At 50.5% G+C, this 14,243-nt stretch overlaps 1 protein-coding gene across 2 annotated transcripts; it reads right to left on the bottom strand.

Annotated features, from left to right (window-relative positions):
• Positions 1-612: 612 nt before the first annotated feature.
• On the bottom strand, positions 613-13,638 carry CCDC157 (coiled-coil domain containing 157). 2 transcript variants are annotated; one of them, XM_081841831.1, is made up of 11 exons: positions 13,484-13,638; positions 11,891-12,194; positions 10,614-10,785; positions 7,858-8,557; positions 5,784-5,861; positions 4,467-4,657; positions 3,408-3,584; positions 2,934-3,102; positions 2,145-2,284; positions 1,362-1,429; positions 613-1,274 (listed from the first exon to the last, which is right to left on the bottom strand). In XM_081841831.1, the coding sequence occupies exons 2-11, from the start codon at positions 12,136-12,138 to the stop codon at positions 989-991; spliced, it is 2,229 nt and encodes a 742-aa protein (XP_081697957.1). In that variant the 5' UTR covers positions 12,139-12,194; positions 13,484-13,638; the 3' UTR covers positions 613-988. The 2 variants fall into 2 exon arrangements, with proteins under 2 accessions (XP_081697957.1, XP_081697956.1); XM_081841830.1 differs by having other exon boundaries at positions 13,445-13,585.
• Between the last annotated feature and the right edge of the window lie 605 nt (positions 13,639-14,243).

The raw sequence follows: 14,243 nt of genomic DNA, 5'->3' as shown, positions 1-14,243 counted from the left end.
TGCAGCAAACAGGTTTAGAAACATGCTTTAAAAAACAACAACATTGAGATTCTCCAAATGTTGAACTCCATTTACTCTGCTTTTTTGCTGTGTGTTCTTGTCTAGAATCCACACGCAGCCTTTAGCAGGAAAGAGTTCTTGGCCTTTTCCACCCAAGTTAAGACGAAGAACATCTGGCTTTACCCCCCTAGGTCAGAAAAGGAGCTAAGAAAAATTGGACATCTGTGTTACAGTGATCTGCTTCTTTTCTGCAGGGGATCCTTGACTGGGTCACTTCTCCTCTGAGGATCCCCTCCACCACTGCATTTCCTGTTGGCAGATGTGGGAGAGCTAAACACACAAATTACCTTAACTAGGGAGAAATTCCCCTCGCCACAGCCCCTCCTGGCCATCACAGTTGTGACATGCATATTGTTGAGGTTCTTACTCCCACCTTCCCAGTCTGCTTTTGGTCCAGTCACACTTGGAGAACCTTCCTCACCCTGCCAAAGAATGACAGTTCTGTGCTCAGGTGACTGTCCTACCACAATGGACTGGATTTCAGGGGAAAGAAGCTAATATCCTCTCTTTCTCGCTTCTCTGTCATTTACAAACTGTAATTGATTTTTTGGGGGGAGGGAGGTTGATTTTTTAAAATGGAAGCCAAATTCCCCACGCTATTTTTGGGTTTGTTTGGTTTTTTTGCAGGGAGGTTACTACATCTGGGAACTCGGAGCAGGGCAAAAGACACAGAAAGATGGTTCCTGCATCCTTGCCACAGTGAACTCATCAATTACCTATAAAGACTTTGGTGAGGCTCACCTGGAGGGGTCACCATTGCAAAGGTGCATGACCACCTGAGCACAGGAACAGCATTGTACCGGTGATTCTTTGCGGCCAGGGAGAGGTCCAGCCATTTGGTCTCCCTTTGCTGCTGCCCCCCCCCGCCCCCACTTTGCTTTGGAAATGTGGCAGCCTTCTGAACTTGCTCTGCAGGGCCTTTTTATTGTTATTTCTGGTGTTTCCTGTTGCAACGGGCCGAGTGGCCTGGGGTCCTGCTTTTCCCTTTCCCCCGGGCGTGGGCTCGGATGGCTTGTTCCTCAGAGGCGAAGATGAATGCCGCTTTCCGGGCGGCCTCTCCTGCAGACGGCTTTGACTGCTGGCTTCGGAAGGGGGAGCCGTTCTTTGAGGCATGGCGGGTGCTCTTAGATCTGTGTGGGGTCGGGCTCCCTGGGCTCTTGGGGCTGGCAGGAGGCCTCAGCGCTGCTCCCTGGGCACTCGTATGTGAGGGATGCCTACAGAAGGAACGGAAGCAAAGAGGGGGCTGAGGATAGGCCTTTCTTTGTTCATGGTCGGAGGATGCTTCAAACCAGAACGCTCACCTGGTTGGCATGTGCATCCCGCTGTCTTGGGGAGAGGACAGATTCCACAGCTGGGTTGGAGGAACAAGCTGCAGCGAGGGGAGTTCCATATTAAATTCAGGTATGGGTGACACCTCTGTTTTACTTATCTATACAGTGGTACCTCTGGTTAATTGGGACACGGGTGGCGCTGTGGGTTAAACCACAGAGCCTAGGACTTGCCAATCAGAAGGTTGGCCATTCGAATCCCCACGACGGGGTGAGCTCCCGTTGCTCGGTCCCTGCTCCTGCCAACCTAGCAGTTCGAAAGCACATCAAAGTGCAAGTAGATAAATAAGTACCGCTCCAGCAGGAAGGTAAACGGCGTTTCCGTGCGCTTCTCTGGTTTGCCAGAAGCGGCTTAGTCATGCTGGCCACATGACCCGGAAGCTGTACGCCAGCTCTCTTGGCCAATAAAGCGAGATAAGCGCCGCAACCCAGAATCGGCCACAACTGGACCCAATGGTCAGGGGTCCCTTTACCTTTACCTCTGGTTAAGAACTTAATTCATTCTGGAGGTCCATTCTTAACCTGAAACTGTTCTTAACCTGAAGCACCACTTTAACTAATGGGGCCTCCCGCTGCCGCTGCACGATTTCTGTTCCCATCCTGAAGCAAAGTTCTTAACCCGAGGTACTATTTCTGGGTTAGCGGAGTCTGTAACCTGAAGCGTCTGTAACCCGAGATACCACTGTAAAGCAATTTATATACAACCAACCCCCAAATTTGCGCCCGTCGCCATGGCTCTTCCCATTTTGGTGCTACCTTAGGCCCTTCCTGCTGGGCTGCCTCTCTCATTTTGGCCACTGCAGTTCGGAGGCGTGAGTTCTCTTCCTCCAGGATGCTGATACGAATGTTGTTGGCCTGCAGCTGCTTGCCCATGTCCTCCATGACGTCCCCAGTGCCTGTGACAGAGCCAGCGGGGACAGACTTGGCATCACGGGCTCACAGCATTGAAACGGGGGTGGGGGGTGGGTCAAGGCCGGACCCTCAACTCAGCAACCACTTTCTCTTCCCTAAACTATCCCTTTCAGATTACTAAGGAGGCCTCGGCCTGCAACAGGAGCACATCTGGACACAGGAAGGTTCCTCATAGTGAGTTGCCCCATCTTGCTCAATATTGCCTACTCAGGCCGGCAGCAGCTCTCCAGGGTTTCAGGCAGGAGACCCCTGGAAACTGAACCTGGGACCTTCTGCCACTGAGCCTGTTATTTGCTTATGTGCTTATTTAGGGAAACAGTTTTTGCTAAACGATAGGAGATGTTACCTAATGGTGAGAGGTATTAGCCATGACAGCTGTGGTCTGCCTCTGAATGCCAGTGACTGGGAATCACAGATAGGGGGAGATGCTCATGTCCTTCTTGCAGGGTTCCCTTGGGGGCATCTGGTTGGGCACTGCAAACTCAGGATGTTGGGACCAGATAGGTCCCCTTTGGACAGATCCAACACCCAGACTCTGATGATATTCTTAGGTGCAACTTCCAAGCCCCTCCCCTTCCTCCTATTAGCTCCTCCCCCTGGCACAGGGGACCTCCCCTCCCTTGGCCTCCTTACCTTCATACTGTGCCTCGACAGGGATGTGAAGGTCCGGGAAGAGGACCAGCAGCCTCTCCCTGTCCTTCAGCTCCTCAATCAGCTCTTTCAGCTCAGAGACGGTTGTCTGCAGCTCAGACACACGCTGCTCCAGGCTCAGCTTTTCCTTCTGCGCTCGCTCTGACTGCTTCTGCAGCGAGACAGATGGGAAAGGATGCTCACTTTTCTTTGGACTACGACTCCCATCAGCCCCAGCCAACACAGCCATAGGATGCTGGGGCTGTCAGGAGCACAGCTGATGGGAGTTGTAGTCCAAAACAGCCGGAGGCCACCGGCTTGGCAAAAGCTGGCATAGATTATGGCGTATAGAAGTTTAACACGGCAAAATGGCTAGAAATTTCTCTGTGCAATTTGTCCTGCGCTGGGGAGACATGGCCTGGGTCTCACCAGAGGAGCCCATGTCAGGCGTCCCTACCCTGCCCACTTCCTACAGACCTGCTGGGCTGCCAGCTGGTGCTGGATTTCCCACTTCTCCTCCTGCATCTCCTTCAGCCTCTCCTTCAAGATGTACTGGTCCTCCTCCCTGTCAGCCAGGCTGGTCTTCAGCTGCTCACACTCCTGGTCCAAATTATCCAGCTGCTTCATCAGAGTCATTTGCTTGGTCTGCAGGGACTTCAGCATGAGAGGGAGAGATCTTGTTAGTTTGGACTCAACAGATGCAAGGTGGAAAGCCAATGATTGGCCGATTGGTCACGTTGAAGGGGCGGGTTGTAAACGGTGGGGGGTGGCAGGTTAAAGGCATTCTGCAATGCTCAGCAGTAGAGCATCTGCTTCACCTTCAGAAGGTCCCAGGTTCAACCCCCAAGTAAGCCTGGGAAAGATTACCTGCGTGAAACCCTGGAGAGCCGCTGCCAGTCAGTGCAGACAGCACTGAGCTATATGGACCAGTGGTTTCACTCTGGGATAGCTTCACTGGTAGAGCATGAGACTTCATCTCAGGGTTGTGGGTTCGAGCACCACCTTGGTCAAAGGATTCCTGCACTGCAGGGGGTTGGACCAGATCAGTGTTTCCCAAAGTTGGGTCTCCAGCTGTTTTTGGACTACAACTCCCATCATCCCTAGCTAGCAGGACCAGTGGGCAAGGATGATGGGAATGGTAGTCCAAAAAAACCAGCTGGAGGCCCAAGTGTGGGAAACCCTGAACTTCCCTTCCAGCTCTATGATTCTGTAATTCTAAGAAGATTCCTATGCGCTGCAATGGGGAATGAGATCCAACCCGCCTCCTCCGCCATGGGGCTGCTGGGAGTTAGAGTCAGGGTGGTGTATTGGTTAGAGTGTTGGACTAGGACCTGGGAGACCAGGTTTCACACCTCTACTTGGCCATGAAGCTCACTGGGTGACCTTGGGCCAGTCCTATCTACTTTGTAGGTTGGTTGTGGGGAGGAGAACTGGTATGCAAGCCACCTTGAGCTCCTTATAGGAAAAGGTGAGAGATAAATGAAATAAATAACAGCATCAAGAATAGGTTGCCCACCCTGATGCCCCCAGCCACACCTCTTTGTGCCGGAGCACGCTCTCAGCTTTGGCCTTCTCCTTCTCCAGCTCAGTGATGGCCCCGTTCAGCTGCTGCTTGGTACTCTCCAGTTGGCTCGTGAGGACCCCAAGCTGGTCCTTCAGCTTGTCCACCTCTGCTTTGCACACCTTCGTCTCCCTTAACTCCTGCAACAGCTCGCGCTTCGCTCGCTCTGGGGAATGCACAATAGCTCAAGAGCAGCATGTCGCACACTAGTGGTTTGCAATTTCAGATTTCAGGCAAGGAAGCAAGAGTCAGACTGGTCCCAGAGGCTGGCTCTTAAATACAGTGGTACCTTAGCTCTTGAACTTAATCCATTCCGGGAGTCCGTTCGACTCCTGAAATGGTTCAAAAACCAAGGCGCAGCTTCCGATTGGCTGCAGGAGCTTCCTGCACTCAATCGGAAGCTGCGGAAACCATGTCGGGTGTTCGGCTTCCAAAAAATGTTTGCAAACTGGAACACTCACTTCTGGGTTTGCGCCGTTCGGAAGGGAACCGCCAGAAAGCCCTCAATGCTAGATCTCAGAGTCGGGGCTGAACGACAGATGTGGAGGCACTCCTTCAGGTATTCACCTGAGGCGGGGGGGGGGGGCTGGTCACCCTCTCTCAGCCTCCACGTAGAAGAGGAAGCAAGCTCATTTTCTGCTGCTCCAGAGGGTAGGATCTGAACCACCAGATTCAAATGACAAGAAAGAAGTTTCCGACGAAACATTCGGAAGAACTTCTCGATGGCAAAAGGACAGTGGAACAGACTCCCTTGGAAGGTGGCAGCCTCTCATTCACAGGGAATTTTTTAACAAGGTTTGATGGCCATAACAATAATAATAATCATTTATTATTTGTACCCCGCCCATCTGGCTGGGTTTCCCCAGCTACTCTGGGCGGCTTCCAACAAAGATTAAAAATACATTAAAATGTCACACATTAAAAACTTCCCTGAACAGGGCTGCCTTCAGATGTCTTCTAAATGTAAGGTAGTTGTTTATCTCTTTGACATCTCTTTGGCCATCTGCCCAGCTTTATTTAACTGTGATTCTTACATCGCAGGGGCATGGAATAGATTACCCTTGGGACCCCTCTCAACTTTACAGTTCTATACCTCTATGATCCCGTTTCCTCCATCTGCAGTACAGAGAAAATGACACTGGTCTATTATTTGGGACAGTTAGCAGGTCTGCAACAAGATACCGGTTTGTTTGTTTTTACAGTCAAGCAGTGTATTTTGTAAAATAAATTACATTAAATGTTCTGAGTCTTGGGAATGGCCTGTATGAAGTGCTGCCTGGTGTTCCTCTTACCCAGCCCTTGGATGGTGTCTTCCTGCCGTTGGAGCTTCTCTTTCAAGGTGGAAACATTCTGCTCCAAGGCAGCAGCTTCTGGAAGTAGTCAAACAATGTCACCGGTCAGCATGGACCGTAGAGGAAGACAGGAAGCTGCCTTATGCTGAGCCAGACCCATCGATCCATGTAGCTCGGTGTGTCTGCACTGACAGCCCGTTGCTGAGACGGAAATGCAGGAGGCCTTCGGAATCAAAGGTTTGGGACAGACTGGGGTCACATCCATACCATGCATCTAAAGGACATGGTTCCCCTCAGAGAGTCCTGAGAACTATAGTTTGTTGAGGGAGTGTAGCTCTCTGAGGGGTAAACTATAGTTCCCAGGATTCTTTGGGGGAAGCCATGTGCTCTAAAGATACGTATGCACAGCCACAGCCTGGCAGGTATCGGAATGGAGAATGGGCAACCTGTTGTCCTCCGGATGCTGTTGCACACCTAAATTGCAGGTTCAATCCCCATAAGGGATAGCTGCACATTCCTGAATTTGCAGGGGATTGGACGCAATGATCCACAGGGTCCCTTCCATCAAGATTCTATGATTCCCATCTTCCCGGACAACTGGCTGTGATGGCTGTAGCTGTTGACAGTCACAGTCCTTGGGGTCTCAAATTTCAGCGGTGCCCTGTGCAATGCCAACATTCAGCACACACCCACACCCCGCCTTGCACTTTCCTGTCTACAATATATTTGTGGCACTCCCAAAGCTCCACACCCAGTGCGACTCAACCGAACCAGTCGCGCTCCCTTACAGTTGGAGTCCAAAAAACATCCACAGGACAGGTTTTGAGATAGGACTATACAGTTCTACCTCGAAAGTTGAGCCGAATCCATTCTGGAAGTCCGTTCGACTTTCGAAATATTCGGAAAGCAAGGAACAGCTTCCGATTGGTTTCCGATTTTTGCAGGTGCACCAGAAACAATAGCGGAAGCCACGCCGGACATTTGGCTTCCAAAACTTCTGGTTTTCGATTGTTCAGGAGCCAGAACATTTGAATCCCAAGGCATTCGGGAGCCGAGGTACGACACAAGTGAGAAGTGCTAGAATTTTTGTCTCGCTCCTCTCCAGCTTCTGCTTCTGCCTCTGATGCTGGACTGCTCTCTGCCACAGACTCCCTGCTCACTAAACCCTGTTGCCTCTTTGGTTTTTGACCCCCCCCCCCGTCTGCTCCCTCTTCTCCATCTGACCACTCACCCTACTCCAATCCCCTGGGGGTTCCCTTGGGGATTCCCCAGCTGCTGCCTCCCACCACTCCTCATCATCCAGCTAGTCTCTGTGACCTAGAATTTCACTTCTGAGAGGGAGGAGAAGAAGAAGAAGAGGAGGAGGAGGAGGAGGAGGAGTTTGGTTTTGATTTCCCGCTTTATCACTACCCTAAGGAGTCTCAGGGCCTAGGGCTAAACCACAGAGCCTAGACTTGCCGATCAGATGGTTGGCGGTTTGAATCCCCGCGATGGAGTGAGCTCCTGTTGCTCAGACCCTGCTCCTGCCAACCTAGCACTTTGAAAGCAAGTGCAAGTAGATAAATAGGTACCACTCCGGCGGGAAGGTAAATGGCGTTTCCGTGCACTGCTCTGGTTTTGCCAGAAGCGGCTCAGTCATGCTGTCCACATGACCCGGAAGCTGTCTGCGGACAAATGCCGGCTCCCTCGGCCTATAGAGATGAGCGCGCAATCCCAGAGTCGTCTGCGACTGGACCTAATGGTCAGGAGTACCTTTACCTTTAAGGAGTCTCAAAGCGGCTAACATTCTCCTTTCTCTTCCTCCCTCACAACAAACACTCTGTGAGGTGAGTGGGGCTGAGAGACTTCAGAGAAGTGTGACTGGCCCAAGGTCACCCAGCAGCTGCAGGTGGAGGAGCAGGGAATCGAACCCAGTTCACCAGATTACGAGTCCACCTCTCTTAACCGCTACACCACACTGGCTCCCAGGGATTCCCTGGGAGAAGCCATGGCTATGAAAATGGTACAAACTTGCTTTAAATACATGGTGTGGAGGTGAGCTGGCTGAAAGAAAGAGACAGGAAAGGATGCTCACTTTTCTGGAGGTCCTCCTTGCCCATCCTCAGGGTGGCCATCATCTGCAGGTTCTCCGTATTCCTTCTTTCAAACGCCTGCTCTGCCTCCTTCCTCTTCTGCTCCTGCTCCTCTCTTTCCTTCTGAAGGCGGCTGTCAAAAGTCTCCAGCTGCCTCTTGAGCTCACCCTTCTCCTTCTCAGACTCTTCCAGCTCCCCCTTCAGAGGGTTGATGAGTTCCATCAGCTTCCGGAGGTGCTTGTTGATCCGAGAGAGGTCCTTGCTTTGCTCGGACGCCCAGTAGCTGATGTCCACAGCCGTGAGCGGTTTGCGGCCCAGGGTCTCCTCCACCATCTCCAGGAACCTGCTCAGAGACGACGGGAGGTTCTGGCTGTTGCAGATGCCGATGATGGCACTGCCCACTTCCCGGAGGCTGAGCTGCGCCCTCTCGCACGCGTCGCAAGGCACCAGGGATGACTCGATGGTCTGACAGTGGGTGCTGCAGATGGGCTTGGCGGCCCTCTGGGCTGGCGGTGCCTCTGAGGAGGTGGCAGGGCAACCGTCCAGCAGCCTGCTGCTGGCCGATGAGGTCAAAGGGGAGGACCGGAAGCTGGGCAAAGTCACATCTGACTCCGAGAAGCAGATTTTTAAAGACTCGTTCTCAGCTTTCACCTCCTGGAAGGAACCATTTGTGCCAACAGCATCCTCTCTGCTGTGTTTTTTCTAGGTATAAAAGAGAAAGGGTGGCATTAACTTTCCAGGTTTTTATTTTATTTCGGGAGGATCACATGAGAGGTTTGGGGGGGAAAGGAAATTTGGGCATGTGCTGTGATCAGACATAAAGGTAAAGGTAAATCTAAAGGTACCCCTGACCAGTAAGGTCCAGTCACGGATGACTCTGGGGTGGCGGCGCTCATCTTGCTCTATAGGCTGAGGGAACCGGCCAGACAGCTTCTGGGTCATGTGGCCAGCATGACTAAGTCGCTTCTGGCAAACCAGAGCAGCGCACGGAAATGCGGTTTACCTTCCCGCTGGAGCGGTACCTATTTATCTACTTGCACTTTGACGTGCTTTTGAACTGCTAGGTTGGCAGGAGCAGGGTCCGAGCAACGGGAGTTCACCCCGTCACGGGGATTCGAACTGCCGACCTTCTGATCGGCAAGTCCTAGGCTCTGTGGTTTAGACCACAGCGCCACCTGTGTCCCGTGATCAGACATAGTTTGATACTAAGAACATAAGAAATATAAGAACGTATAAGGAGACTTGCTAGATCTTGTTTGGCATCCATGGCCAACTAGATGCCCGCAATGTGAAGCATAAATGCAGGATGCATGTGGAAGAGCCCCCTCCCTACTTGCAATTCCTGGCAACTGACATTCAGAGGCGTACTGACTCAGACACTGGAGAGAGAGCATAGCCATTGTGGCTAGCAGCTACCGACAGCCTGATGATCCACCATAAATTGGTCAAACCCTCTTTTAAAGCCATCCATGTTGGCAGTCATTACCACATGCCCTTGGGACTGTGACTCTTAACTCTTCCCAAGGATTCAAATGATGGCAGCTTGTCCTGTGCTGATAGCAGAAATGGTTGACCCCACTTTTCCACCCGTAGAAGTGCTCAAAGAGCTTTTCCAGCACTGAGCGTATGATGAAAGATCATTTGTATCTTGCCTGCCTGTTTGGATACCTGCAATGCTTTGTGGTGCTGTAGTGTGATCAACGCAAGAAGGCATGGATGCGGCCCTGCGACCTTCCAGGTGTCAATGGAAGTCCAGCTCCCATCAGCCCCAGCCAGCAAGGCTACTGGTTGACTCAGGGATAATGGGAGTTGTAGTTCAGAAACATCCAGAGAACCACACATTCTCCACCCTTGCTGTAAAGGGCAATCCTGCAGCCTTTGAAACATCAAACCCTCCCTGTCAATGATTTTGGCAGCCTGAGACTACAGCTTAAGTGCGTTATTTATGTTGACAGGTGGGTATCGCCATCTCCAACTCCTCGAAAGATTCCATCAACGGTGTCTACAAAAAATTATACACATCACATGGGAAAACAAGTGAACTAATGCTAGTATACTGGAAGAATCAAAGCTCACCAGTGTTGAAGCAATGATTCTTCAACATCAACTACATTGGACTGGTGATGCCTGATTATTGTCTTTCAAAGAAACTACTTTATTCCGAACTTTTAAATGGAAAGCGTAATGCTGGCAGTCAACAAAAGAGGTTTAAAGACTCTCTCAAGGCAAATCTAAAAATATGTTGTATAAACACCGACAACGGGGAAACACTGCCCTGCCAGTGCTCCAATTGGAAAACAGCCTTTACCAAAGGTGTCTTGGACTTTGAAGACGCTTGAACTCAGGACGAAAGGGAGAAATGAGCTAAGAGGAAGGCACACTGGGCAAACCCTCACCATGGTCAACTCCCACCCAGAAACCAATGTCCCCACTGTGGAAGGATGTGTGGATCCAGAATTGGCCTCCACAGTCACTTACAGACTCACTGTTAAATCAGTGTTTATGGAAGACAATCTTACTTGGCTACAAGTGATCGCCAAAGAAGAAAGAAGAAGATCGGACAGCACCTGTACAGCCAGCCCTGCATCTCCTGAGGATCTTTCAGCAGCAGACCTCACTGGTGTTTTCAGATTTGCATGGAAATATTCTTGGTACTTTCTCACTGCTTGGAGAAGGGAGATAAACCACACCTATCTGGCCAGAGGAACGTTTGGTCAGTGTGCATGCAGAAGCAGACCAGCCCACCGGGGCAGCCTACCTCAGAAGCCAGCTGCTGGTAGAGGGATCCCAATTTCAGCATGCTGTTCCAGTACTTCTTCACAGCCAGCCCGATAGACATGCATGGTCCTGTTGTTCTGGATGGGGGCACAGCTTGTTCACTGATAAGGTTCTCCGTGTATCTGGTGAAGCTTTGGAGCAGCAGCAGCAACCTTCAGAGGACAGAAAGGACATCCTGCTTTAGTTTTGTAGTTTGTGTTTGAACCCCAATTTTCTTTCCAAAAGGAAAGCAGCCCAAAGCAGCTACTGGCAGCAGACCAAAAAATGTTCTCAAAACCAACCACCACACCCTCCATTGTGTTCTGGGCCAGCTGAAGTTTCCAGACAGGATTGTAGGAAGCTGTCATTGGTCCATCTAGCTCAGTACTGTCTACACTGACTGGCAGCAGCTCTCCAGGGTTTTCAGACAGCAGTCTCTCCCAGCCCTACCTGGAGGTGCTAGGGATGGAACCTGGCACTACTCTGCCACTGAGCTACAGCCCCTCTTCTTTAAAGAATACCCCATATATTGTGGGATATAACATAAGCAGTCAAGTACCCTGTTTGCCTAGAGTGGACACAGATGGGGACATTGATCCAGCCAGTTGAACTTCCTGTTACACCTGGTCTGGAGCATCCTCCCCCTGCATGTGACAAGGTAGGTGGGCGTGACCCTTGGAGATCCCACCAAAGGTAAGTCACGCAGCTACCTTCCTCTCTCGATGCCTTTTCTTCTCTTGGACTGCACTGCTGGCTCTCTGCCAGCAGCACATGGGCCCCTCCTTACAAGGATGTAAGCCACACTGTATCTGTAACTGCAAGCTAAAGCCTGCCTTCAGGGATCCAACTGTGAACTGAATGTGAGTAAACTTCTTATTGCTTTTAAAAGAAGCTTCTTGTGTCTTTATTCTTTTTAGGAGGGATAAAAGGGGTCTTACCAGGAATATACTCCAATCTGAATAAAACCAGATTGAATTGCTAAAGTAAAGAGACTCAAGCAAATCTACCAACTAGCTTTCTACTGTGTAAAGGGGAATGAGCTCTGATATATATATATATATATATATATATATATATATATATATGACTAACTAACGTGAGTTTGGAAAGATAACATTTAATCAATATATCCTCTCCTAGTATCCACAACATTCCCACATATATAATGGATGCAGTAATCTAATTCAAAACCTGGCGCATTCATTGGGGTTTACTTCTGTTCCAAGTTAAGAGTGGCTCAACAAGGAATCATTGCAGAACCGCCGGACCTACCCTCACCTGTCAATCACTAGTTCCAGAAGAACCACGTGGGAATGATGGGTAAACTCAGGGTCATTCTGTGCAAAGTCATAGTGCTCAAGCAAAGCAACCAAGTCCAGGTCACAGGACAACTTATCAGGAAACTTCCAGGACGGGTAGCGAACAGCCCCGGCTCGGGTGAAGACGCTGAGGACGGTTCCCTGCAGATCCGTGATGTCCTTCCGAAGACTCTCCATGTAGTTTTGGTTAACCAGCAAGGTCACCATGTTGCCACGCTGATGTCATTCCACCAACCATCAACCGGGTCTTAGGGCAGATGTTCCTGGGAAAAGCACAAGCAAGACCAACTACCTTCATCAGGCTAGTCAAGGCAGGGGGAAAGTCGCAAGAGGGGAAAGGGTAAGTTTCCTTCCTGAGTTCCCTACAAATCATGCCCAACCGCATTACAAGTATGGGGAACCTGTGGCCTCAGGTTTGAATGTAGCCTTTCAGCCGCCCCTTATCCAGCTCTCAGAACATTCCCCAGGCCACATTCCTCCCTAACCCTGATTTCACTAGACTGTACAACCAGAAAAACTGTGAGCCACTTGAGTTTGCAGCAGCATACATTTCCCCAATAAACACCATTTTTTTCTCCATTACTTTAAAGCAGTGTACAAAACACATTGTCTTGTCGGCAGTCTCAAAAACTGCCATGCAAAGTAGGCACGATTAACTTAATTTGCTCCCTGCTTGCTAAATTTGTGCTGCGTCTTGCAACTGGCCTCTTAACACTAGCATTTGGCAGGCATGCTACTGAATAATATGGGATGCAATCCTCCTACACACATTTTATTAGAAAGCAACCTTCACACAAGGAAACCAATTCCCAGGACATTGTGCATACTAAAGGTAAAGGACCCCTGGACGGTTAAGTCCAGTCAAAGGTGACTATGCAGCTGGGGCATTCATTTTGCTTTCAAGCCTAGGGAGCCGGCATTTGTCCACAGACAGCTTTCCGGGTCATGTGGCCAGCATGACTAAACCGCTTCTGGCTATACGGGACACTGTGACGGAAACCAGAGCACACAGAAATCCTGTTTACCTTCCCGCCGCAGCAGTACCTATTTATCTACTTGCACTGGTGTGCTTTCAAACTGATAGGTTGGCAGGAGCTGGGACAGAGCAACAGGAGCTCACCCCGTCATGGGGATTCGAACCACCGACCTTCCGATCGGCAAGCCCAAGAGGCTCAGTGGTTTAGACCACAGCGCCACCTGCACTTTGTATACCTTGCATACTAGGTTAGCATTTCCTATAAATGCTAAATATGATTTGTTAGGATTGTTAACGGCACCCCTGGGGATAGGAGGTGAAAGGAAGGAAGGAAGGCACTCTGCACATGCTCAGACACACTCTTGCTGAAGTGCCTTTAAAGGGTCCCTTTTGCGGGGGTGGGGTGGAGTGGATCTCTACCATGGAGGGTGGATGGGAGGAGGGTCCTGACTGGGGTGTAGTGCCAGGCTGGCTAGCAGAGGCAGCCACGAGTAGCCCAGGCTGGCGAGAATCCCTGTTGCCAATAGACTTCCTCACCTTCCCGCCCAAAGGAGGGACGAGGTGGGCAAGACCCACCTGCCAAACAGCCGCCGCCGCAGCCAGGCTCTTCCGCTCTTCCCAAGCCTCCGCTGCCATGGCAACCCCGAGAGCTTCTTAGGCTCTTAGGCCCTTTGCAACTGAGCAGATAAGCCCCGCCCTCTTTGCTGCTCAGCCGATAAGCCCCGCCCTCCCGCCTTCTCTATAGAGATATAGGAAAACCTGCGTTTCACAAAACGTTCGGTTCGCGTTTGACCAGTCGCTCTATGCAGAGCGGAGCCCATGTTAGGGAAGGAATCCGGGAGGGCAGGGGGATGTCCAAGCGTCTTCCGACACTTCGAAGACCCAAGATTTTTATTGTGGCACTTGAGAGACCTAAGGGATGTACATACTGCGATAGCAGAGTTTCCTTGATCAGATGCATTAAAGTTGGATAATTGGGCTGCTAGATCAGAACGAAATCCCGGTGGGAGGGGAGGGATGTGAGGAAGAGAATGCGAAAACGGGAAAAGTCTGACAAACTGTTTTTAAAAATCAGATGCACGCAATAATAATACTAATCGCACTTGCCCCCGCTCACAACAATATTGGCCAGAATTGGGTGGAATGAGGGGTTCCCTTGACACCCCTCAGGGTGAAAGTCATCTATACTGTGCTTGATATTAGAACAGGATTGAACAGCATGAGATTTACTTTCGAGTAAACATGCATAGGTCAGGTGTATCCTTTATTTTATTTCAAAATCATGTTTTCATTTGCAAGGACATAAACAAATAATGCGCTCGGGTCTGGAAGTGAA

Source organism: Podarcis erhardii (assembly GCF_964252035.2).
Source record: "Podarcis erhardii genome assembly, chromosome: 15".
Taxonomy (NCBI): Eukaryota; Metazoa; Chordata; class Lepidosauria; order Squamata; family Lacertidae; genus Podarcis; species Podarcis erhardii.
Note: the sequence above shows the minus strand (reverse complement) of the source record. Positions and strands in the feature narration are given on the sequence as shown.